Source organism: Triturus cristatus, chromosome 11, assembly GCF_964204655.1.
Source record: "Triturus cristatus chromosome 11, aTriCri1.1, whole genome shotgun sequence".
In the NCBI taxonomy this organism is placed as follows: Eukaryota; Metazoa; Chordata; class Amphibia; order Caudata; family Salamandridae; genus Triturus; species Triturus cristatus.
In genome coordinates this window covers 1,102,562,165-1,102,586,996 of record NC_140594.1, presented here as the reverse complement: position 1 = coordinate 1,102,586,996, position 24,832 = coordinate 1,102,562,165, and the positions used below count along the sequence as shown (strand labels likewise).

General features: G+C 48.1%; 1 protein-coding gene across 2 annotated transcripts in view; it reads left to right on the top strand.

Moving 5' to 3' along the window:
- Positions 1-24,832, top strand: part of LOC146786075 (major facilitator superfamily domain-containing protein 8-like) — a 166,157-nt gene that overhangs the window by 76,573 nt on the left and 64,752 nt on the right. For both annotated transcript variants that reach the window (XM_085635507.1, XM_085635509.1), the window contains one exon: positions 24,528-24,611. In XM_085635507.1, the coding sequence (XP_085491633.1) occupies positions 24,528-24,611 (84 nt within the window). The remainder of the gene's footprint in view (positions 1-24,527; positions 24,612-24,832) is intronic.

Sequence of the window (24,832 nt, the reverse complement as noted above, 5' to 3'; positions counted from 1 at the left end):
CCAGCTTTGGCATATTTATATTGGATGGAAAACAAGTATAAATTAAGATTTAAAAAAACAAAAACACGTATTGAGCCATGACATGCAGTCGTTTAATTTTAAGACATCATCAAACTTATCGCCGATCCTTTCTGCCGAACTTGAGTAAGTCTCTTCGCGCCCAACTTGCTCTTCTTTCTGTGGTTTTTATTTACTATTTTTTTTTTGCATAGGCGAGGAGATGTGAGCCGCTTGTCGAGCCTGGGGTTCTGCATTCTTTGTAGTTTTGCCGTGAACGGCATACGGGCATTCTCTTTGTGGCGAGGTGCATGCCTTTGGTTTCAGCTTTACATAGTACCAGAGTGTTTGCGATTTTGTCTGTGTCGCTCTTCGGCAGTGTATACGTTTGTTTCCATCTGCGTTCATGTTTGAGTGGCACATCCCTCCGCTTCAAATTACGGACTGCAGCAGAACCGCGCACGCTAAAATATAAGGCTCTGATAAACCACACTGTTTTCAGCTAGGCTTGGGTTGGGTTGCATATCACACAAACCACATGTCTTTGTCTCTGCAGACAGCATACGTTATATCCCGGGCGTCCTGCAGCGTCATTTGGTGGAGGCAGAATGTTTAAAATGTGTGCAGTAAACGTCACTTTTTGTAACACGCATTTGCAATGCAATAGGTCTCGCAATTGCGAGATTTAGAGCTATTGGCATTGTAAATGACAAGGCCTTTTATTTATGTTTTAAAAACCAAAACATAAATAAAAGTAATTGTCAATTACAATGCCAATAGCTCAAACTCGCGTGAATGCGAGACCTCTAGCATTGCAAATGCTTGTTTTGTTTGGTGTGGACCATTAGGGTGGTACATTTTGGCTATCCTAACCTCTGGTAGCCCTCCCTCTAGTGGTAACACTTCTAGCCTTCCAATCAGTGCCCTAATGCATGACTTGACGGCGTGCTTGAGCTGCTAGTATTTAGATGCCCGGGTGCTTTTTAACCTGTGTTTAGTTTTCACTTGTGTAAATGCTTCTTAACAGGTACCAGCTGAAGTCTGCTCATTCAGGAAAACAATATTACGGTGCCCTATACTAAACAAACGTGGAAAGCATGCCTGCTGAGACTAGACAACGCCATACTGTGCACTTCGCAACTGTGCTCAGCCACGCCTTTAATGCACAGATTACATCAGTAGTTTAGAGTACACTGGGTGCACGCTACGAGCCGTAAAACATATACCTTAACTGTCCTGAAATGCATCAGTTACGGTGCTTTTGAAAAAAAAATAGCGCTGTACAAAATGCTTATCTTACTGTGAATGATCATCTCTATTACACGATGATATGCCTTCTGGCATAATTTAGGAATTAAGGTATTTTGTATAGTGTAATAATTTAGTTCCATGTTTTAAAAGAACCAAAACTGAGGTGGTTTTTTTTTTGTGTGTGTAATGTAGCGCCGGCTACCGCATTGGTTGCCACTTGGTAGCACTGTAAGCAGCAAGTGTTACTATTAGTTGACCACGTTACACCTATTTTATCAGCTTCGGAAGGATGGAAATCCTCAGCTGACCCTGCTTGGGAATCAATCAGGTGTCCTGCAAGTTACACATAGATCCCTGCACAAATCGCCACCAGATTAAAAGGAACCATCTCCATACACATACATGTTATGAAATTAATGGAATGATGCACAGAATGTTCTTTCTTCAACCTAATGATAGGATGCAACCTTTCTTTTGTTGACTTTTCCAGTCACCTGTTGTTCATACAGGGCTGCTAGTTAGGAATGACCCAAAAACCGGAAGAAAATAAAACATTTTCGTAAACTGTTCTAGGAATGCAAAATCATTTACAGAGAATTTCTGTCATGTCACTTTTTTTATTTTCGATCCTTAAGTACCTTGGATTGAGAGCCTGCAACCTTTCAATAGTGAGTGTGTGCACAATACCCGTGCTGTAGATTTGTGCAAGATAGCACTTGCCATTACTTCCGACTTCAAACCTGTACAGGGGCCTGAAAATAGCCCTCGTCACTGGTGTTAATGATTAAAATTTAACGATTAGGCACAACCCGCAGAGCTGAAGGGCCCCGTGAAACATGAGGTTAAAAGGAACAACAAAAGCTGGGTGACCAGTTCTGAATGGCCTTGGATGGGTCAGGGCTCTTTCTTGGGTGGGCCCGGCCCGGCCCACCCTCTAGAACCGGGCCTGGGTTCCCTGCCGTTGCTTGTGTGCCTTCTGTGTGTTTGAGTCCATGGCGACTGCCCAGCTCCCCCATGCCTAAGGCCAGCCCTGCTTGTCTGCACAAATGCAGAGCAAAATATCCATGCTCAGGAGACCGTATTCCCTCATTTGCTCTTGGTCCGCTAGCCAACCTCATCTCTAGCCCTTCAAAGTGTAGTTAAAACTCTCTCAGGATAGCTGTAGATGTCGGACTGCTGAGCACGTTCGCAATGGAACCTAAGATTCAACAATTGTTGCAGTACATGTGACTGGCCACCAGAGGGCACTGTCCTCTCGATGTACAACAAAGCGAACCACTAGCAGGTTACATCAGTTCTTTCCTGCATATTCTTTTTCAGAGTCTACTCTAGATGGAACCTGATTTTAAGAGGTAAAGACTGCCCGAGGGGACAACATTGGTGCATTGTGCAGGTGGTTGAGCGCCAAGAAACAGCTTAGTTCCTGATGTGCACTAGTTAAATAGTCCGCATTGTTATCATTAATCATAGTAATTAAGATTATTTTAATTCTCAAAAACAACTTTGCAAATGTATGCTGTTCAGGCTAGCAGCGGCCAAGGATAGCACCAATTCGCAGAGTGACAGCCAAGAAAAAGTGTAATTGGCAAACAAGCACATATGTTTGCATGAAATCAGGTAATTATCACTTGTACATTTAAAAGTAATGTTTAAGACTAAAACGATAAAGCAAAATCGTGTCTTGTTTTTTAAATGATTTATCGGTATTTGGACTGCCTCTAAACGACTCCATCTTTGGACACCACTGCTGTATAGAGAGAGGCATGGCAGCAGTCTTCAGAGACTCATTACAATGCAGGGAGATACCCACATTCCGCTGCCTAACTCTGGACTTATCTTCTCTCTCAATATTTTTTTGTCGAACGGGCCCACAGGGTGCCGGGGGGACCCTTGAAACCTGGTGCGCCTCCACTTCCTATCCTAGCCAGGATATTCAATTATAGGGACAGAGACATAATTCTCCAGACAGCACGAGCGGCTCCCCCCTGAAATTTGAAAACTCCACTATCACCTTCCCTAACCTATTTCACAGTCAAGGTCCAGAAAATGCGAAGAGGCTTTTTAGAGGTGAAACGAGCTCTGCGTGAGAAAAACATAAAATACGCAATGCTCTTACCAGCCAAGTTGAGGGGAGGTCCTGGTTTTTCCTGTCCCCAGAAGAAACTTGATAATGCCTGGAGGGGTGGAGAACCTCGGGAACCCCAAGATCGACCTCACAACGGCTAACGCAAATGCAGGACTCTAGACTCTATGCTCGAGGATCCAAAGAAGGCCTGAAGTAGAACTTGGGATTGGGTGGCGCTGTTAAATAGAAGAAAGGGCCACAAGATACCGCCTGTAATGAGGTAGTCTGATGGGCTGGGTGGCAGGCAGGTGTGGGTATCCCAAAATGAGATTAACAACTGTGAACATTCTCTGTATAGTCGGGGTGCCAATAGTTGGTAATCCTGGCCTATTCAACTTCCGGTGTATTACAAAATGTCTTGGGTTCAGACGAATCGCATCCAAACTGTCTAGCGTGAACTGCCCGCTATATATTTTGCTCATGGGTTTACAGAATACTGAATATGGGGGATCTAGAATTGCTGGTGAGACCTGCGAGGCCGCGTTCCCCGCATTAAGGTTTGTGGGACATGGGTACACAGGCACTTTGCAAGGTTGGGGGTGGGCAGTTTGGAATCCACGTTGCAGTGAGGCAGGGTGGGGGTGGGCGGGGAGAGGTCCTTTTGGGATTGTTGTGGTTTAGTTCATTGTTCAGTGTGTTATATAATGCTATCAGGAAACAGTGCATGGAAAAAGTGTGACCTAATCTTAGTAAAACCTATTTTGCGACCGGCTGGACAGCCAACCAACCTGTTGCTATATGTATATGGAATAAACCGGGCGGGGGTTTGGGGCGTCCTCATTTTGAGGATACCATGATGCAGTCTAGATTACCCATATGACTAGAACAATAAGAAAGTGTCCACAAACGGGGGATATTAAAATACTTTCCTGGAACGTGAATGGATTGGGAGATCAAATAAAGAGGGGGGTTGTACTGCAATACGTAGAGAGACAGGCCCCCGATGTGGTGCTCCTGCAGGAAACGCATATACAGGGTACTTCGTATAGTGCCTTGAACAGGTGGGGATATAAACTGGTGGCCTACGTCGGATACACAAGGGGTTCGAGAGAGGTGGGGATCCTCCTCCGCAATTCCTTCCCCTTTGCGGTGCAAATAGTGACACATGATACAATGGGCAGATTTGTAACCCTACGGGCACTTGGGAGGGTAGGCTGTTTAACATTACTTCCCTTTATGTACCACCGCGATTACATTCTTCAGCCTTGGAGAGTTGTTCATTGGGGGGGGGGGGGGGGGGGGGGGGGGTAGACTGTAATGCAACTCTGAATGGTGATTTAGACAGACAACCACCGAAGCAGGGAGAGGTGGCTGGGAAGACATTGGGTGAGTTCCCTAAAGGCATTGGGGCTGGTCGACATCTGGAGAGCGTATAACCCGTCATCTCTGCAATACACCTTCCACTTGGGAGTACATGGGAGTCTGTCTAGAACTGATTATGTATTTGGCAGAGCCGAACAACTCGCTATGTTCAGAGAGGTGGAACATCTACCTAGAGGCATTTCTGACCATTCATCGGTCACTTATGGCGGTATCCCCTTGGCTAAGAGGCAGGAGATGGCACTTAACCCCTTGTATTTGCAGATGCCAGCTATACGGGAAAGGCTCATTGAGGCGACGGACCATTACTTTAAAGAGAACAAAGGTTCAGTGGACTCAGTCTCCACGTAATGGGAGGCGTATAAGGCAGTGATTAGAGGGCATGGAGTGGCAGCAATTGTGGGGCTCAAGAAAGAATAATGTAAACAGCTCCAAGAAATAGAGGAAGTGATATCTCACTTGGAACAGGAGTATAGATATAGAGATATCGCCGAAGAAGCGGCTAGTGCTCACTACCGGGCGTCACAGTGTCGGGTCTATGAAATTGTCGATAGAGCGAGCAAATTACTGGCATTGTTGGATAAACTTGAGCAGGCTTCCAGATGGGTATTTGAACTGGTAACGAGGGGGGGGGGGGGCAGACTTAAAGATAGGAATAGTATAGCTGAGGCCTTCGCTGTACATCTGAAATCGATGTGAATCCTCTAGGACGTCTAATTACGAAGAGGCACGAGAGCTGCTGGCTACTCCTAATCTTCCGGTCCTGGATGACTCGGAAGTAAAAGAAATAGAGTCAGATCTTACTAAAGAAAAAGTGGTTAAAGCAATTGGATTTTTACAATCGGGGGAAGCAATGGGTCTTAGTGGTCTCCTCATTGAGCTGTTCAAAACAAATGCATCCACGATTGCTCCCTCCCTAATAAACATGTACGACAAAAGTGTGGTGTTGATTCATAAATCTGGTAAACCTATGGAGATTTGTATCGGCTGATCTTGTTGTTAAATCCGGAAGTTAAGATATTAGCAAAACTCCTGGCCACAAGGCTATCGCCTTTGCTCCATAAACGGATTCATCCGGATCAGTCCGGTTTCATGCCTGGTAGGAATACGGCATTAAATCTGCGACATCTCAACGGAGTGTTGGGCAGGGCGAGGATTATAAGAGAAGAGGCAGTCATCATGTATCTAGATGCCAAAATGGCGTTTGACATGATAGAGTGGCCCTACGTGTTTGCGACGCTGGAACGTTACGGCTTCGGACCGAAGTTTTTGGCATGGGTGCAACTCCTCTACTCTGAGCCCTTGGCTAGAGTAACAGTAAATGGGGCCCGCTCAGCGACTTTCACCTTACAGAAGTGCCGAGACAGGGCTGCCCGCTTTCCCCTTTGATTTTCGCTTTGGTCCTGTAACCCTTGGCGATTTGGATTAGAGGTGACCCCCTTATAAAGGGACCAAATTGGACGCCGGATTGGAAAGATAGAATCTCCTTTATCTGATAGAGACACGTTAGTGATAGATTCCTTACCTTCGAAAATCCCCAGGCGTCAGACTGGATCCGGAAAGTTTTCATCAGCAGTACCCCTGCGCATCGGTAGGTGTCGTCGTGCGGCTTCGCGTACGTCGCTGGCGTCTTAGCCGCCAAGATGACGTCGTAATAGCTACTTGGACGCGTCCACGCGTGCTGACGTCAGTTTTTATTTTCTCTGCGCCAGCAAGCGCAGATCCGAGAGAGAGCAGTACCCCTAGTTAATATTTTAACTTGGTTTCTGAGAACTTGTTTCTCTTATCTTGTCGAGTATTCGACTCCTGGTGCAGTAGGGATGCCCGGGTTTAAGTTCTGTAGGACCTGCCGTCGGAACATGTCGGTAGGGGACCCGCACAACGTGTCTCTCTTCTGCTCGGGGCACGCCCATGACCCCGAGGTGTGCCCTGATTGTCGGGCCATGGTGTCGAAAGCTTTGCGGGAGCGTCCCCAAAAGTTATTCGGGGTCCGGCAATTGGTTCCGCACCGATCGAGGTCCCGCTCACGTCGGAGGTCGAGGGCCCGGTCACGGTGCCGTCACCATCGCTCGTCGGACTCTGGGACAGGTAAGTCACGGTGCCATAAGAAGTCGAAGAAGCGACGTCGCTCTACGGCTACCCCTCACCGGTCGCAGGATGCGGTGGAGGGGCGGGTGGTCACTCCCCCGCAGCTCTGATGGAGCCTCCATTGTTGCCTGCGGCTTATCCACCCTTTCCAGGTCCGCACGCGACTCCGGACGAAATACAGGCTTTCCTGTTGACTATGAGCCATTTATTTGGCCCATCGGGTCCCTCTGGAGCGCCTTCGGGCCCCGCGGACCCGTTGGGTGGTTCTGCCCCCGTGCCGCCACCTTTGCCCCCGGCTACGCAGGCACGATACCCTACGGCGCCGCCGTCCTCTCCGGCCCCGGCGCCGTGTGTGGTGCCGCGGCTGGCTCCGGGTGCGCCGCCGGACGGCTCAGAACCGTGGTTGGTCTATTACCCTCCGGTTCCCTTTCTGGGTGGAGAATTTATCCCATTCCCCCGGGCACCTCGTCCCTACCGGCCTCTTCAACAACCGGTGGACGAAGGGGAGTACTGGGAGGGGTTTAAAGATTCTCTCGCAGCTCAATGCGAGGATGAGCCAGAATGGGAAGGTGATAAGGAAGGTCCAGTGGATCTGGATTTTTCTCCACATCCTGGTACACTGTCCCCCTCTTTAGTGGCTACAGAGGAGGTTGGGACTTTTTCTGTAGTGTTGCATAGGGCCGCTGAGGCTCTTAACCTCGAGCTCCCTTCTGTGACTATCAAGACCGATCTCTTAACTGAAGTACTGCAGCCAGCGTCCTCCTCTGCGGAGCCGCTGCTGCCCTTCAACGACGCCCTTACCGACGTCCTGTTGAGCACCTGGAACAAACCCAACACAGGGGCTCCTGTGGATAAGGGTGTGGCATGCCGCCACCGCCCGGTGCCGGGCGACGCCAGCTTTCTCACACAACACCCAACGCCTCAGAGTCTGGTTGTCCAGGCCTCTGCTTCGCCGAGCGCATTCCCTTCTGATCCTCTAGACAAGGAATCTAAGAAACTGGAGCAGTTTGGGAAAACGATTTTCACTTGTGCCAGTTCAGGGTTGCGGGCGGTGAATACTGCATGCCTGTTGGGCCGCTATTCACATTTTTTGTGGGACACGGTGGCACAGGTGCTGCCTCAGTGCCCTGTGTAAGCTTGAGCGGTGCTCTCCCAGGCCATTACTGAGGGGAGAGATGCTGCTAAATTCACTATCCGTTGTGGACTTGACACGGCCGATTCACTCAGCAGGGCACTTTCCTCAACGGTGGCGCTCCGCCGTTAAGCTTGGCTCAGAACAACTGGCTTATCCGGGGATGTTCAGAACACTTTGTTGGACATGCTCTTTGATGGCACACGCCTCTTTGGTGACCAGGCGGATAGCACCCTGGAACGCTTTAAGGACGCTCGGGCTACGGCCCAGTCCTTGGGTCTCGCCACCAAGCGCACTCCCTCGGGACCCGCTTTTCGCTCCTTTCGAGGTCAGGGTCGAGGCGCCCTATTGCGTTCCTTTCACTCCCGCAGGCCTGCGCAGCCGCAGTCTCAGCGCAGCCACGGATGTGGGACCCGACGTGGTGGGTTCCGAGGCCAGCGAGCAGGTCAGTCCACTACCGCTCCTGCCGCCGCCTCAAAACCTTTCTAGTCTAGTGTTTCAGACCCACCGGACGGACGCCAGTGGGTGGCAGGATTCGCCATCACCTTCCCCACTGGCGCACCATCACTTCGGACTATTTGCAGAACCCACCTGTCCGAAGGGGCTACTCCCTCCCCTTCGAGTCTACCCCTCCAGTCATGCCACCTCAGTACCACCGCATGTCGGGGGATCACTTGGCACTTCTCCAGCAGGAAGTTGAGACCCTCTTGGCCAAAGGGGCCATCGAGCGCGTTCCGACGCCGGAAGTAGGTCGGGGTTGTTACTCCCACTACTTCTTGGTTCCAAATAAGAACAAAGGTCTGCACCCTATCTTAGACCTCCGGAACTTCAATCGCTTCCTCCGCAAGGAGAAGTTCAAGATGCTCACGCTTGCTCAGGTCTTGTCTGCCCTAGACCCGCAAGACTGGCTGGGAGCGTTGGACTTGCAGGATGCTTATTTTCATATCCCCATCCTGCCAGCCCACCGGCGTTACCTATGGTTCACGGTGGGCCACGAGCACTATCAGTTCACCGTGCTCCCTTTCGGCCTTACCAGTGCCCCTCGGGTGTTCACGAAAGTGATGGTGGTGGTTGTAGCTTATCTGCACAGATTAGGGGTTTCAGTCTTCCCCTATCTCAACGACTGGCTGTTGATGGCGGGCTCGCCCCAGGCAGTCTCCCACCTCCAGACTACGGCCGACCTCCTGCATTTGCTGGGGTTTTCCATCAACGTGCCGAAGTCGCACCCAAATCCCTCTCAAGCTCCTCTTCATCGGAGCGGTTCTGGATACAGGCAGTTTCGGGTTTATCCTCCCAAACAGCGAATCCGGGGCATTCAGTCTGTGATTCCGATCTTTCGACCCTGGTCTTGGGTTTCGGTCAGGAGGACCCTGAGGCTGCTGGGCCTCATGGCCTCCTGCATCCTGCTGATCTATCATGCCAGATGGCATATGCGGTTTCTGCAGTGGGACCTGAAGTTCCAGTGGACGCAGCATCGGGGAAACCTGTCCGACTACGTCCAGATCTCGGAGGGCACTGCACTGGACTTGCAGTGGTGGCCCATGAACCAGCGTTGGGTCAGCGGCAGATCCCTCTCCCTTCCCCAACCGGAGCACACAGTAGTGACTGACATTTTTGTACCTGAACCTCCTGAGGCGGAAGCCGGGAGCACGACTTCAAAGCTAATTTTAGAATTTGAGTGTCACTTTTCTCATCGTAACTTTAAATTGTACCTGACATCCTCCCAGCGCTCTTTTTCTTGGCACCTCTTACGCTCATGACATACCCGTGCAGCGGATCTTAGCGCTGCCACGGGATAAAGTATTAACTCCATTGCCGCCATTTCGACGAGCCAACAGGCCACGCCCCTTTTTGAGACGACACGACCCCTGACGTTAACATTTCCGTATAAATTATGTGCATCTTCCGGAAGCGCAGCGGACGAGCACAGCGGGCGCGCCAAAGGCGCGCCAAAGGAAAGCCCGTCTGCGCCCGTCCGCGGCCGGCCGGGCCTAGGGGCTCCCCACCATGCCCAAATTGTACAATACTCTTCTGAGCAGCTCCGCAACCTCCAAGGCCCGTGGCCTTCGGCTGATTCTGCGATTTTGCATATCGCTAGACTGGGATTGACAGCTCCTTGTCCACTCCCTTATCTCCCGTCCTTACCCCCCCTTCCTTCTCCCCCCCCTGGTTCATCTTCCAATATCCCTGCTCCTCCCTTGCCAGCTACCCTATCCATTTACTATCTTAATACTAGGTCAGCAGTAAAGCACTGTCACAAACTTTTCATCTTATTGGACTCGCACAAGCCGGATCTCCTATTTCTCACGGAGACCTGGTTTTGTGACCACTCCCTTCCTTCTATGTTAGCTGCCCTTCCTGCCTCATATTATGCTCTGCGCGCCGACCGACCCTCCGGCAAGTCTGGCGGCGGCGTCGCTCTGATTGCCCGTACAGAATTCTCCTTTCAGCCTCTAACTTTTTCCCCTATTGGTTCATCAGACTTTTTAGTTGTCCGTTCACTGTCTTTCAGAGTCCCACTCACCTGCTTGCTTATGTATCGGCCCCCTCAACCTTCTCAACATTTTCTCTCCGAATTCCAAGATCTGGTGGCCACGTTAGCGGTCAACAATTCCTCCATCTTGGTATTAGGAGATTTTAATTTTTGGCCCTCAGACCCCGCAGAATGCTCGACTTCTAAAGAATTCTCGGATACTCTTCGTTCCCTCAATTTTGACTCCCACGTTCATTCCCCCACTCACATTCAGGGTCACATCCTTGATCAGATTTGGTCCCTTAATTGTCCAATAGCCTCCTTGACCATCTCCCCCTGCACTTGGTCCGATCACTTCTTGATTTCCTTTTCCCTTCACCTTAGTCCAGTCACCAAGCCCCGCCTTCTCAAAAACATCTGGGCGCGCTCTTGGAACCAGGTGGATGTGGCCTCTCTGTCTGCCACACTCTCTGCATCTAGTCCTGATCTACACGGTCTGTCGTCCTCCACACAAGCGAATTCTATTAATTCCTGGCTCCTGACAGGCTGCGATTCGGTCGCTCCCCTCAGGCGGGTGTCCTCCAGGCGTCTGAACGACGCGAACCGTTGGTTCAATGAGGAATTGAAGGCCATAAAACTAACTGTGCGCCACGCTGAGCGGGCCTGGAGGTGAGATTACTGCCCCAACCTTAAAACCCAGTATGTCATCCTCCTTTACCAGTACAAAAAAATCTATTTTGGCTGCTAAGACGGCTTATTTCTCCTCAAAAATCCTGGCTGCCGAAAATCAGCCTAGAGAAATTTTTTCCATTGTACACAATCTCGCCTTCTCCGATAGAACTACTCTCAAACCCTCCCCTTCCCAGGACCTATGCGACTCCCTCAACACTTATTTTCTGGACAAAATTTCTAACATTAAAGCCAATATCCCTCCCCCCCCCCCTCTTTCCTTTGTTGACCCCCAGTGTCCGTCAGTCGGGGCACGTCTTGATTCGTTCCCCCTCTTGACAGAAGAGTCTTTCATCTCCCTCCTTTCTATGGTTAAATCAGGTTCCCCTTTAGACCTCTGTCCTGCCCACATCCTCAAGTACATCTACTCGGTTTGTGTGCAGCCCCCTCTCAAATTTCTCAATAGTTCACTGTCCCAGGGCATTGTTATTCAACCACTTAAATCGGCCATCATCGTCCCTATCCTCAAAAAACCTGGCGCGGACCCCTCCGCTCTTGTCAACTACCGCCCCATTTCATTGTTGCCCTTTCTGGGGAAGGTATTGGAGCGCCATGTGACCAGAGCGCTCAGTACCTTTGTGGAGGAGAACGGCGTTTTAGCCCCCCGTCAGGCTGGTTTTCGCCCCGCACACTCTACGGAGTCCGTGGTGCTATCGGTGCTCGACAACCTCAGGGAGGGCATGGACACTAACCATCCCCAGGCCCTGGTCCTCCTCGACCTCTCCGCCGCCTTCGACACGGTTGACTATTCCATCTTACTTTCCCGTGTCAGGGAGTTGGAGGCTCGGCCTTGGTCTGGCTGTCCTCCTTCTTGAGGGACCGCACCCAGGCAGTGCGCCTGGGTGACTTTTCGGCGGACTTCCGGAAGGTACAATGCGGGGTTCCTCAGGGCTCCTCCCTTTCCCCTCTTTTATTTAACTTGTACATTGCCCCTCTTATTTTTGCCCTTCAACAAATGGAGGTCTCCGTCTACAATTATGCGGACGACCTTCAGCTTATTTTTAATTTGTCCCCATCCCCTGAGTCCATGGTTAAGTTCCAGTCTGTTATGATTTTTATCCGGGACTGGATGAATTACAACCACCTGAAGTTAAACCCAGAGAAAACTGAGCTGGTTTTGACAGGTGGTTGCTCCAGTCCCTGGACTTCTCTTTTTTGGCCCCCCTCCCTGGGTCCCCCCCCCCCCCCCCCCCTTCTCCATCTTCCTCTGTGAAAACTCTTGGGATTAAGTTGAACGACCACCTCACTCTGCACTCCCAGGTTAGTTTAGTGGTGTCCTCTTCCTTTCTTTCACTCCGCACCATTCGTAAAGTTTCCCGTTTCTTTTCTTTTTCTGCCTTAAAACTCATAGTCCTGGCGATGGTTATCTCTCGCCTCGATTATGGCAACGCACTATATTGTGGCATGCCCGCTTACAGTCTGCGCCGATTACAGCTGGTTCAAAACCAGGCTGCCCGCCTGGTTTATAATCTGGCTAAGTTCCACCATGTCACCCCTCTCCTTAAGTCCTTGCACTGGCTCCCTATCCGAGAACAAGCTCAGTTCAAGATGGGCTGTATTACTTTTCAGGCTCGGATTGGCGCAGCCCCTGCTTTCATTTCTTCGGAAATTAAAGTCTACGCCCCCGTTAGGGAGCTGTGCTCATCCTCCCAACATTTGTTGGCAGTTCCCCGCTTTAGGCGTAAAAAGTGGGGGGGCACGAAATTTTCCACACTTGCCCCCGCTTTTTGGAATTCTCTCCCCGCTCACCTCAGATCTTCTACTCAATACTCACTCTTCCGAAAGGCGCTAAAAACTTTTCTCTTCGTACAAGCCTTCCCACTGTAACTGTCTTGTTCTGCCTCCCCCCTGATCTTCTTGTTCTCTGGGTTCTGTACACTACAGCGCCATGAAACCGCCAGGTGAACGCGCGCTCTATAAATGCTTTAAACTCAAACTAAAACGCGTCCCTCCTGGGATGGGGTGGCCACGTGGGAGAGGCAGAGATCAGAGGACTCTGGTCTCTGGCGGAGTCCAAGCTCCATATCAACCTTTTGGAGCTCTGGGCGATCCTACTTGCACTGAAAACATTCCTTCCCTCTGTCAATGGGAGAGTAGTGCAGGTGTTCACGGGAAACACAACTGCCATGTGGTACTGCAACAAGCAGGGCGGGGTGGGGTCGTGGACCCTATGTCAGGAGGCTCTACGTCTCTGGACGTGGCTGGAACATCAAGGCATTTCCTTGGTGGTTCAACACCTGGCAGGTACCCTGAACACCAGGGCGGACAAACTCAGCCGAAGGTGCATGTTGGATCACGAATGGCGTCTTCACTCAGAGGTGGCACAAGGTCCCTTTCAGCACTGGGGAGAACCTTGGTTAGATCTATTCGCCGCCGAAGAGAACGTGCAATTTCAGCAGTTCCGTGCGTTGGAATTTCCAAGGTGGCACTCGCTAGGCGACGCTTTTTGTCACAAGTGGAGTAGCGGTCTGTTGTACGCCTTAACGCCTATTCCACTTCTGCCCTGAGTGCTGAAGAAGATCAGACGCGACCAGGCCCAAGTCATTCTTGTGCCACCGGACTGAGCTCGAAGAGTTTGGTATCCCGAGCTACTCGGTATGAGCGTGGATCCCCCTCTTCGGGAGGATCTCCTGTCACTGCAACAGGGGACGGTCCTCCACCTGAACCTGTCCAGCCTCCACCTGCTTGCGTGGAGATTGAGCGGCGACAGCTGATTCCATTTGACTTGCCTCCTGAAGTCTGTAATGTGATTCTGGCAGCCAGGCGACCCTCCACTAAAACGGTATATGCCTGTCGGTGGAAACAATTTGTGGCATGGTGCACAGCGAAAGCTGTTGATCCTCTTTCTGCCCCTCTTTCTGAGATCCTATTGTTCCTTCTCTCTTTGGCACAGCAGGGCTCTGCTCTGGGCACTATCAGGGGCTACCTTTCTGCTCTTTCAGCCTTTCTTAGGCTGCCTGATCAGCCCTCTCTTTTCAAGTCCCCAGTTGTCAATAGATTTCTCAAAGGCATTACTCACCTTTTCCCTCCTACTCCCTTTGTGATGCCTCAATGGGACTTGAACCTTTGAGCCTCTTCATAGCTGTCCTTTGCGGTTATTAACTTTGAAAACTATCTTCCTGGTGGCCATCACCTCCGCTCGGCGGGTGAGTGAGCTCCAGGCTCTTTCCTGTAAACCTCCTTTCCTGGCGATTCATCCGGACAAGGTTGTGCTTCGACCGTGCCCCTGCTTTCTTCCAAAAGTAGTGTCTACCTTTCATCTCGGGCAAACTGTCACTGTGCCCACTTTCTTTCCGTTTCCTCACCCTTCAAGAGAAGAGGAGAGGCTCCACCGTCTGGACCCAAAACGTGCGCTTTCGTTCTATCTCAACTGCACACAACAGTGGATGATCAGCTCTTTGTTGGCTACGTGGGCGCCAAGAAAGGCAGAGCTGTACACAAGCGAACTATCTCCCGATGGGTTGTCTTGTGCATTAAATCCTGTTACTCTCTGGCTAAAAAGGAACCTCCGGTTGGGCTACACGCCCATTCTGCCAGGGCGACAGCAGCTAGTACAGCCTTGGGACGCGGTGTCCCCCTGCAAGACATCTGTCAGGCGGCCACTTGGGCTTCGTTGCATACTTTCACTAAGCACTATTGCCTTGACAGTCAGGTTCGGAGAGACGGCTTCTTTGGCCGTTCGGTTCTCCGTGACTTTCTGGTGTAATCTCACTTCCCAGACCCACCACCGGGGGTTGGTATTGCTTGGGTATGTATTCTAAGGTAAGGAATCTATCACTAATGTGTCTCTTTCAGATGCACAAGTTACTTACTTGTGTAATGGTATATCTGTAAGAGACATTAGTTAGTGATAGATTCCTCACCGCCCGCCCATCCTCCCCGTTCTGCAAACTGTTCTCTAGGGTTCAGGTCATCCCTTTTAGGGCCCTAGTTCTATTGCACCAGTAGTCGGTCTCTGGCATGGTTCTGCGCTCCTGGTGCAGAAAAGTTGTGTACAGAACTGACATCAGCACGCGTGTGCGCGTCTAAGTAGCTCCGATGACATCATCTTGGCGGCTACGATGCCAGCGACGTTCCCGGAGCCGCAAGACGATGCCTACCGACGCGCAGGGGTACTGCTGATGAAAACTTTCCGGATCCAGTCTGACGCCTGGGGATATTCTAAGGTAAGGAATCTTTCACTAACTAATGTCTCTTACAGATATATCGTTACACAAGTAACTAACTTGTGTTACGCGGACGATATTTTACTTTATTTGGACAAACCCCGTAACTCTATTCATAGAATTTTACATATATTTGCCCTTTTTCAAAAATATTCTGGATACACCATTAATTGGGACAAATCACTCGTATATTAGCCGGGAAGGGTTTTGTTCCGCCCAGTGTTCGCGAAGCCAGAGTGGTCTAGGGATTTATGCCACTCCGGACCCAGTAGCGTTTTACGATCAAAACTTGGCCCCCCCACTTCATCGCTTACAAACTGAAGTAAAACATTGGAAGACCTTGCAACTTACGTTATTGGGGAGAGCAGCGCTTTGTAAAATGATGGCCCTGCCGGCTTTGTTTATGCCCTGCAGAATACCCCGTACCCTTTCCCGAACAAGTATTTTCAGACCGTGGAATCAGAAGTCCGGACCCTGCTCTGGAATAACTGCTCCCCTCGCATCTCATTGCCAAAACTGATGAAAAGCTGGTATGATGGGGGTATTGCCCTCCCTGCGATTAAAAGTTACTACTGGGCATCTCACTTGGTGGTCACGAATCATTGGGTCCACTGGTCGATAACTGATCCTGCCTATAGGATGGATAGATATAACATGACACCAGGGACATATCAGAGGGCATTATATGGGAAAAAGACAGTCCATTGTATACTCAAACGGGATGGAAGAACAAGATTACGCAGGCCACCCCCTTTCTGGAGACAGAACGGTTGGGGCTCTTGGCAACTTGTGCTGGATTTGATAAGTGGGATCTTATTTGGCTCTCGAGGGTCGAGAATGTCTGGGCAGGAGGTAAAGTAGTTCCCTTTGCAGACCTCCAGGGTGACTTTGGGTTGAGTGTGTGGAGACCTTTCGATACCTGCAGGTCAGGAACGCGTTGCATAAGACTATCCCCAAGGGTACAGATCTGCCGGCCGCCTCTCCCTTCAAAGACAGACTCCTTGCCGATTACCTTAAAGACAAAGCAATTTCCTTGACCCATAGAAAGATATTAAATAATACCTCTCACACATTAGAGAAGACCAGGGCCAAATGGGCGGAGGAGGTGGGCGATTTAGATGATGACTGGCAGGAGGCATTAGCGTCCCCCCGGGAAGGTAGCAATTCAGTCCAGGTTCAAGTTAATCCAGCTCAAGCTCTTGCATAGAGTACACTACACCAGTGTGATGTTGGTTAAGATGGGTATCTTGAGCTCCCCATTATGCCCCAGAGGCTGTGGTCAAGAGGGGACATATTTTCATCAGTGGTGGGACTGCCCGGTAGTACAAACATACTGGGATAAAGTGACCGGGAAAATGTGGGCGGTCTGCGGGAAATCTATGGATGTCACGCCCCGTTTGTGTCTTCCTAATATTTGGGAGGCAACTGATTTGACGGCAAAAGAAAGGACCTGGCTCACCTTGTGCAACGTGGTGGCGAAATGTAGCATCACAAGAACTTGGAAGGGTGCCACGTTGCCCAAGCTCCGGGACTGGAAGGCCAACATGGATTGGTGCATGCAGATGGAAAGGGTAATTTATGAAGGGAGTGGGTGTCCACAGAAGTGGTCCAAGATTTGGGGGAACTGGAACAAATGCAAAGGGATGTTATGTGCTTCACTGAACCCGCCTCCCCCTCCCCCCATGCAGGAGTAAAAGTTGCCTGGCCACAGTGTGGTCACACACTGAGTTGTAAAACTGTACTGTATGATTGGGTTGATCAAACAAACAGAAAAGATTGTGAATGTTACATGCACTGTATTATTTTATCATCAACTGTGGCTAATTTGCTTTCTTCTTCAATAAAAAGATTTGAAAAAATCAAAAAATTCTCGACTTATCTGTGCATCACCATCCAGGTGATAATGCATCCTCTATCATGGACCTGCAAATGGCCAATCAACTCTAAGCTACAAAGTGATCTTTCTAGAAGACTTTAAACTACATTGGGGCATCACAGAAGACTCTGCAGTCAATCAATTTGCCTCTTTTCTTTCTGGGAACAATCTGATCCAACATAACCTAAAACCAACAAACACGAAAGGTTCCAAGCTCTACTTAATCTCCAAATAACACCTGCTCTTTGTGAATGAATCCATACCGGTAGATTGGTCTGATCATTTCCTTATTCCTTTCTATTTGCGATTCTCTCAATCTATTACCATGGGCCAATCGAAAAGAGCCAGAACCTGGTTTAGCGAGGCGAAGAACATTGACATCAGCATACTTCGCAATACTGCACAGAAGGTATTAACGCCCGTCACAGATGTTAATGACTCGAGTGCCAACTGTTTTGACCATCTTTCAGATCTTCTTGATGAGGTAGCTTCACAGCAAATAGAAAAGACCAAAACTATCAGCTCTGTGGCTTAACAATATCTTACATGAGGAAAGGAAATTCTTGAGAATGCTAGGGTTGAAATGGAGACAGTTGCCCTCCACCACTAAACACGCATGTCTTGGAAAGGCAAGATCACTGTGCAAAAGACAGATCTTTTGCGGGAAGTCAAATTACTTTAGATCCTATCTTGACTTGGCCAAGAATCTACAGAAGCAACTGTTAGATCTGGTCAAAACCTCTAATAACCCCTCCTAACATTGCCAAACTTACATGCTCCTCTATACACACATGTTCCCTATTGGACTAAATTAGTGAGTCTCATTCTCTTCCAAGGAACATTTCCTGACTGTCACCCCACTCCTCAAAAACCCTTTCTCAGATGTGAATAATCAAAAGAATTTCTGCCATATCTACAACCTGCATTTCCTTGCAAAAATAATCAAAAGGTATGTAGCTGAACCACTCAACCATCACATGAAAGACAACCACCTCCTTGTTGAATACCAATCCAGCTTGAGTCAGGGCTGAAGCACTGAACCAAGACTACTACATGTGGTCAACTATGCTCTCTGAGTCCTAGATTCAGGCAACTCCTGCCCCCTGATTCTTCTCGACTTATCAGCCTTGGATACAGTCAATGACCTTGCGCTTATTGACGCACTCAAAAATCAAGTGGGCATTGATGGTGTGTTCCTGAAATTATTTGAATCATTCCTCATGGGTAGGTGCAGAGCATAAAAATTGATGACTGTTTCTTAACACCAGTCGCCCTTGTTCATGGTGTCTTCCAGGAAATCTATTCTTGCTCTGACCTTATTCAACCTATATATTGAGCCTCGTGGAGCCCTTTTATCCACTTTACTACCAGCCTAACCGAAGGTATAACGGAAGCCGCTTTGCGTAGGGACAAGTTTATGCTCTTAGGTGACCTTAACATCCATTTGGATGACCAACAGGACAAAGGAGCCACTGACTTCTGTCAGCAACTATATTCCCTCCAATTACACATCAGATCTAAGACCCCGACCCACCAAAAGGGCCACTTATTGGACCCTATCTTTGCCAACTGGGAAGACATTGAATTTAAGGCCCCCGTCCCAGTCCCTTGGTCCGACCACTTCTTAGTGCCTTTTATAATAAATGTCCCTGCTAGCAATATCCAAAAGCGTACCAACTCTAAATATATGAGCCGTAAATGGACTGCCTTTTCCAAAGCCAAGTTCGATACTGCTCTGACTAAAGGCGGCAGACCAGGAGGTGAGGATGCTGATACTGCATCTGATAGACTAGAAGGTCGCATTAATAATGCTTTAGACGACATAGCCCCTCTCTGTCATAAAAATCCCTGTAGTAGACCCCAGAGATCCGCCCCCTGGTACAGCGATGAACTTCGCCTAGCTAAAGCGGAATGCAAACAACTAGAAAGACAGTGGAGGGTGGCTTACCTCGATCAAGCAAAACAGAGGTATATAGACAAACGCAGAGAATATCATAGCTTGATCACGCGTGCCAAAACAACTTACTTTTCAGGTAGGATAGGAGAAGCTAAAAACTCTACCAAGGAGCTATTCAAAATTTATAAGGAAATCTCTCTCTGTGGCTCATCTGTTGACCCGTCCTCTTTCTCAGAGGAATCCTGTAAGTGCATTGCTGCTTTCTTTTCTGATAAAGTGGCCACCATCTATTCCACTTTTTCAGGGGGAAAGAAAAAGGGAACAGAGTTCAGTGAGAGTATATTGGTGGATGTGGGTGTTAATAGCCTGGACAACTTTTTCACCCCATCCCCTGACGGGCTCCAGCAGATATGCCGCTCCATTAAGTCAGGATCCCCCCGTGATCCGGCATCACCGAAACTTCTTGGAGAGAGTATCGAGATCCTTGAACCCTATATTAGGGATGTTCTGGATCTTTCCTTCAGATCCAGCACCGTACCCAAAAGTTGGAAGCAGGCTGTAGTACTCCTGCTTAAAAAAAAACCCGAATCTTAGCTGGGACAGGCTGGACAATCTCCATCCTATCTCACTCCTCCCCTACCTTGCCAAAGTAGCAGAAAAGGTGGCAAATCTTCAACTTATGGCATTTGTGGAGAAAGCCAACCTGCTCCATCCAACTCAGTTTAGCTTTCGTGCACGCCACTCCACGGAGTCTGCGCTGCTCATGGCCACTGAGACCATCAGGCAAGGGGTAGATGAGGGGCATACTATGGCCCTCATTCTACTTGACCTAAGTGCAGCCTTCGACACTGTAGCACATTTCACCTTGCTACAGTGTCTCAACAAAGGTGGAGTCACTGGGTCAGCGCTGAGGTGGATCCAATCTTTCCTGACCGATAGGGGTTTTCAGGTCAGACAGGGAGAACACTACTCTCGTGTGGTCAATCTTGATCAAGGGGTTCCCCAGGGCTCCGCCCTGAGCCCCACCCTGTTTAACCTATATGCTTCCCCTGTAGCCACCATTGTGGAAAGTCATGGCATCCAACTAGTGTCATATGCCGATGGCACACAGCTGGTCATCTCGCTGTCACGGGCACCTGATGTTGCGGCATCCAGCTTCAGTGCTTGCATGCAGGAGCTTGCATCCTGGATGTCTAACAACTGCCTGAAGCTGAATGGGTCCAAAACTGCAGTGCTCGTGGTGGGAGGTGGTCCGAATGTGTGGTCCTCGGCATGGTGGCCAGCATGCCTGGGCTCCACTCCAGTGCCTTGTCAACAGGCCAAAAATCTTGGGGTGATGTTTGACTCCGACCTGTCATTTGCTCCCCAGATTAATCGGGTTGTCGGAATGTGCTTCGGTATACTCAAGAGTCTAAGGCAGATCCTGGACCTACTTCCAGTTAGTGCCAGGCAGATTCTGGTGCATGCCTTGGTCACATCTAGACTCGATTACTCTAACCTCCTCTACCTGGGAATAACAGCTAGAAGCCTCAATCGTCTACAGGTACTTCAAAATGCCACAGCCCGGCTGGTGCTGAGGCTTCCTAGGAGAACGGCCTCTAAAGCTGCTTTGAAGTCCCTACACTGGCTTCCGATCAGAGAAAGGATTACCTTCAAAGCACTATGCATGTGTCACCGCATTATCGGGGGCAGGGCGCCCGTTCCCCTACACAGCCTCATCCCCCCTACAGACCGGAGCGGATGCTCAGATCCTCTGGCACCGGACTGGTAGTCGTCCCCAAAATTCATAAAGCTCGAATTGGGGGCAGATCTTTCAGGCTTCTTGCAGCCAAGAGCTGGAATATGCTTCCGATGGAGCTGCGCCTCGAACCTTCTGAGGCCAAGTTCCGCAGAGCTCTAAAAACTCACCTCTTTCGCTTAGTACTGATGTAACCTCCCTGTTCTGGCCACTTCATACTTCTCACTCAGCGCGGGGACACGCCGGGGCGCGTAACCATGCGCTTTACAAAATTCCATAATAATAATACTAAGATGGGCAGGGATCTTCTATCGTGAATATGCATATGACACTCAAATGTATTTAAAGGTCTCCTCTCCAAGGAACATCTCGCACCTTGATTTCAATTTAAACTCAATTCAAAACTGGTTGTCCTCTCATAATTTAAAACAGGACCCTTCCAAAAATTAATTCATCCTTATTTCTTCTTCGAAATCACCACTTCCGATACAATCCTGGATCTACATTCTTAACAGCAAACCCACCATTATTTACTGTTGCATATCACTAGGAGCTATCCTAGACAAAAGGCTCAACCTATAATCTCAAATGGGCACCATGGCTAGAAATGCTTGATGTCAACGGTGTCTCTTCTGGAGAGCCCGCCACTGCTTTCAGAGTAAGATCTGAAATCTCTTGTTCAATCACTGGTGCTCTCTAGAATCAATTATAGTAACTCTTTTCTGATTGGTCTGCCCAAGATCCATCTCGCCTGTCTGCAATCAATTTTACATTATGGCGCATTAGACCATAGCAAAACATGGAAGCAGTGGTTCAAAAGTGGGCAGTTGGAACTATATTCATTGACAGCAAGTCCTACATATGCTATTTTTACATAGTGCAGCCCGGGCATAATCTAAGACCTAATCAAAGGTTTCCTTTATGGAGTATCCAGATATTTTTTTAGATGTTGCAGCTAGTTGCAAATGATGTTCGCGGTCGGAAAATAAACTGCATGGTTATTCTGAATCCGTTCTGACTGGCTCTCGAAGTATCCGTGTCAGTTGGAACCGCATCGTGCATCTCTACAAACAGCATTTCTGACCGATCAATTATGATGTTGATTTCCAACAGCCTTTCTGAGTCTGCCTGTCTAACACAAAACCCTGGGGGGGCCTGCGACAGGGTGCAAGGTGTTCCGCATGCACCCAATTTCCCCATAGGAGCCTGTGTTGTCAGTTAGAACACGGGCTCCCATAGGGAACAATGGCATCATAATCGGTCGGGCAGAGCTGCTGACCGCAAGTCAGTCGGTTCCTGAATCCAAGACTATGTCTGGTGGAAAGGTTCCACCCGACATCGTAATGAGGCCCTTAGTTACTTGCCCTAAGAAGCAACTCTCTTTCTCACAGAAGTTATCTGTGTGGCATGTGTACAACAGATAACCAAATAACAATGCAGTTAATATAGAAATACCTTAAAGGTCCATACTAAATTAGCAGGAAGATAAATGTGAGGTAAAATAGTAAAACCAAAACTATTAATAAAACTGTAGTAGGTAATGTGATTGTTAAGTTATGGGGGAATAATGGCCAACTTGTGCTTCAGCTCCCAAAACCACCAAACAATCTTAAAAGCTAACCTGGAAATGCATTTGGTAAATGGTAATTTTTTTTTACAGAAACTAAGGTAAAATTTGGAAATAAAAAACCTAAGATTTTAAAGCTTTATTAGATTTATTGAGATAATGAGGAGTAAAATGCCAGAGAAATGAAGATACTTGATGTATGGATAAAACGTCATATCCAAATCACAAATCATTCCATTAAAATAGTCGGAAACCAGAAATCAGTGTTAATTCCTTGGGGTCTGTGTGAGTAAGTGAAGGCAAGGACATAGTTGATTTCAGGAGTTTTTCAAGGTGCAGTCGGACAGGGAACCCCCAGCCGCTACTTCAAGAACAACTTCCAGCACTCTTAGGAAAGTTATAGAACAGAATATTTTTCCTCTGAGAGTTCTTCAGCACGAAATTCTACAGCTTGTTGCAACTGGGAGATCTTCAAGGGTATCTTGTTATAGACTCTGGGCAAGTAAAAGTCGTTAGTTCAAATGTTTAATTAACCTTTGGACTTGTCAACTTTTATGGGGTTGAAAGTCTTTAGTGATCCAATACTGGAGGCACTAGCTGAGCTGGTTGGACACATTCGTTGGCTTTCCTGATTTAAACTTGAAATGTACTCAGAACAGGAGAAACCTCTAAGGTGAAGATGGCAAAGTTGCATTTCTTTTTGATAGGCTTGGCACCTCTTCCCAGTACTTGAGATACAGATTTTTTGTATTTAGGAGTCAGATGTGTTCTTCTGGACTGATCTGGCCATTTGTTTGATTCTGTATGCCTGCAAATTTATATCTTAAATAGTGGTTGACCTTTTTGCCATATGCATACAGTCCTGAGAATGGTCTCTCGTATTACTAAGACAAAGACAAAAATATCAATGCTTACTCCGCATCTTGTCTGGACTAAATCAAGTGCTGTCTTTATGCCATCTGAAGAAACGTATGGATGCTATTTGCCTTTGAGCGAAGAAGTAGCACATATATGTGTCTCAGTGTTTTCTGGCGTTACTGAATGGACATATATGTTTACATACTTCATGTGAACCCGTTTTAGCATTGATTTAACACTGTGCATAAAAAAATGTTTCTTTATAAATGTATGCCAAGGCTTACTTTTTTATTTATGTTTAATGCTATTAATTGGCTGCATTAGGTACTACAGATCTAGGTCTCGGCACGGACAAAAAGCTAGGGCTGGCCCATGAAGAATTAAGGCTTATTTGGGATTATGATTCTGCAGCCCTCACCCTGCATGATCTCTCAGAACCCTTTTATAGGTTTGACCATTACAATTCATAAATTGACTATCAGACAGCGGTATCAAATGTTCTCCTCCTTTCTTACAGATCATAATCAGTCTCTGTGGCCATTCAGCCATTTTGTTCTACCACTTATCACATTACCTGCGGGGTTCACCAAGAGTCCTTGCTCTCCCCCATATTATTTCACATTTACATGCATCTTCTGGTACTTCTGATCAGATTATCCGGCAGTATGACTATTTCCTATGCGTATGAAACACCACTGATCTGTCTGGACTATTGCACTCCAAATTCAGGCGCCAGACTTACCACCTGCCTATAAAAATGTCTAAGCTTAAAAGTCTAGCAGTTTCTGGCACTTAATGCTAGCAAATGTGGGATCTTACTTTGTGGAACTCTTATTGCCTGCTGGACCAATACATTCTGGAACTTCTCCTCCTGCTATGAAAATGAAAACTCTTAGAGTTTTGATAAATTAGGGCATTTCTCTCACAGCCCAGAGCAGTGTTGTTTTTATCAGTCGACTTCAATTTTTGAAAAAAGCTGCTGAGACATGTCCTACTTTTTTACGCCAACAGCATGCACACATGCTCTCTGCCTGTATTCCATATAGGCATGATTACTATGATATTATCTGAACCTCCCGGAGGCATAAGCCAAACTTCAAAGGATTTAAAACCTATCCGTGCTTCCAGTTTGTATATCTTGTTTCCAAAGCTCAAATTAAGCTTCATTGACTTCTAGTTAAAGAAAGTACGTGATATATTGGAATGTTTTATTGACGCAGTGGGAGTGTTTTTCTTTGCAAATTTGGTTTTTAGAATGTGGTAGTATTGAAATTGTACTCATTTCATTACCTCTGCCTTCTCTTTTACAGACTATGGTGACACCCCTTGCACAGCGCTATTTGGACTTCGGAGAGCTGCAAAACAGTATCATGTACTTTCTCTGTGGAGTGGAGGTAGTTTCCGGAGCATTTTGGATCTTGTAAAATGTGTTTTGTGTCCTTTGAATAAGATAACAGTACCTTCCATAGTTTTGCTGAAATTATATTACAGCCATACATACAAATATACATACATACAGCCAATGAATCTGAGTGTGATATATATATATATATATATATATCTGACCATAACGTCCCAGCACCCTTTTCCCAGTGAATTTTGAAGGTTTTTAAAA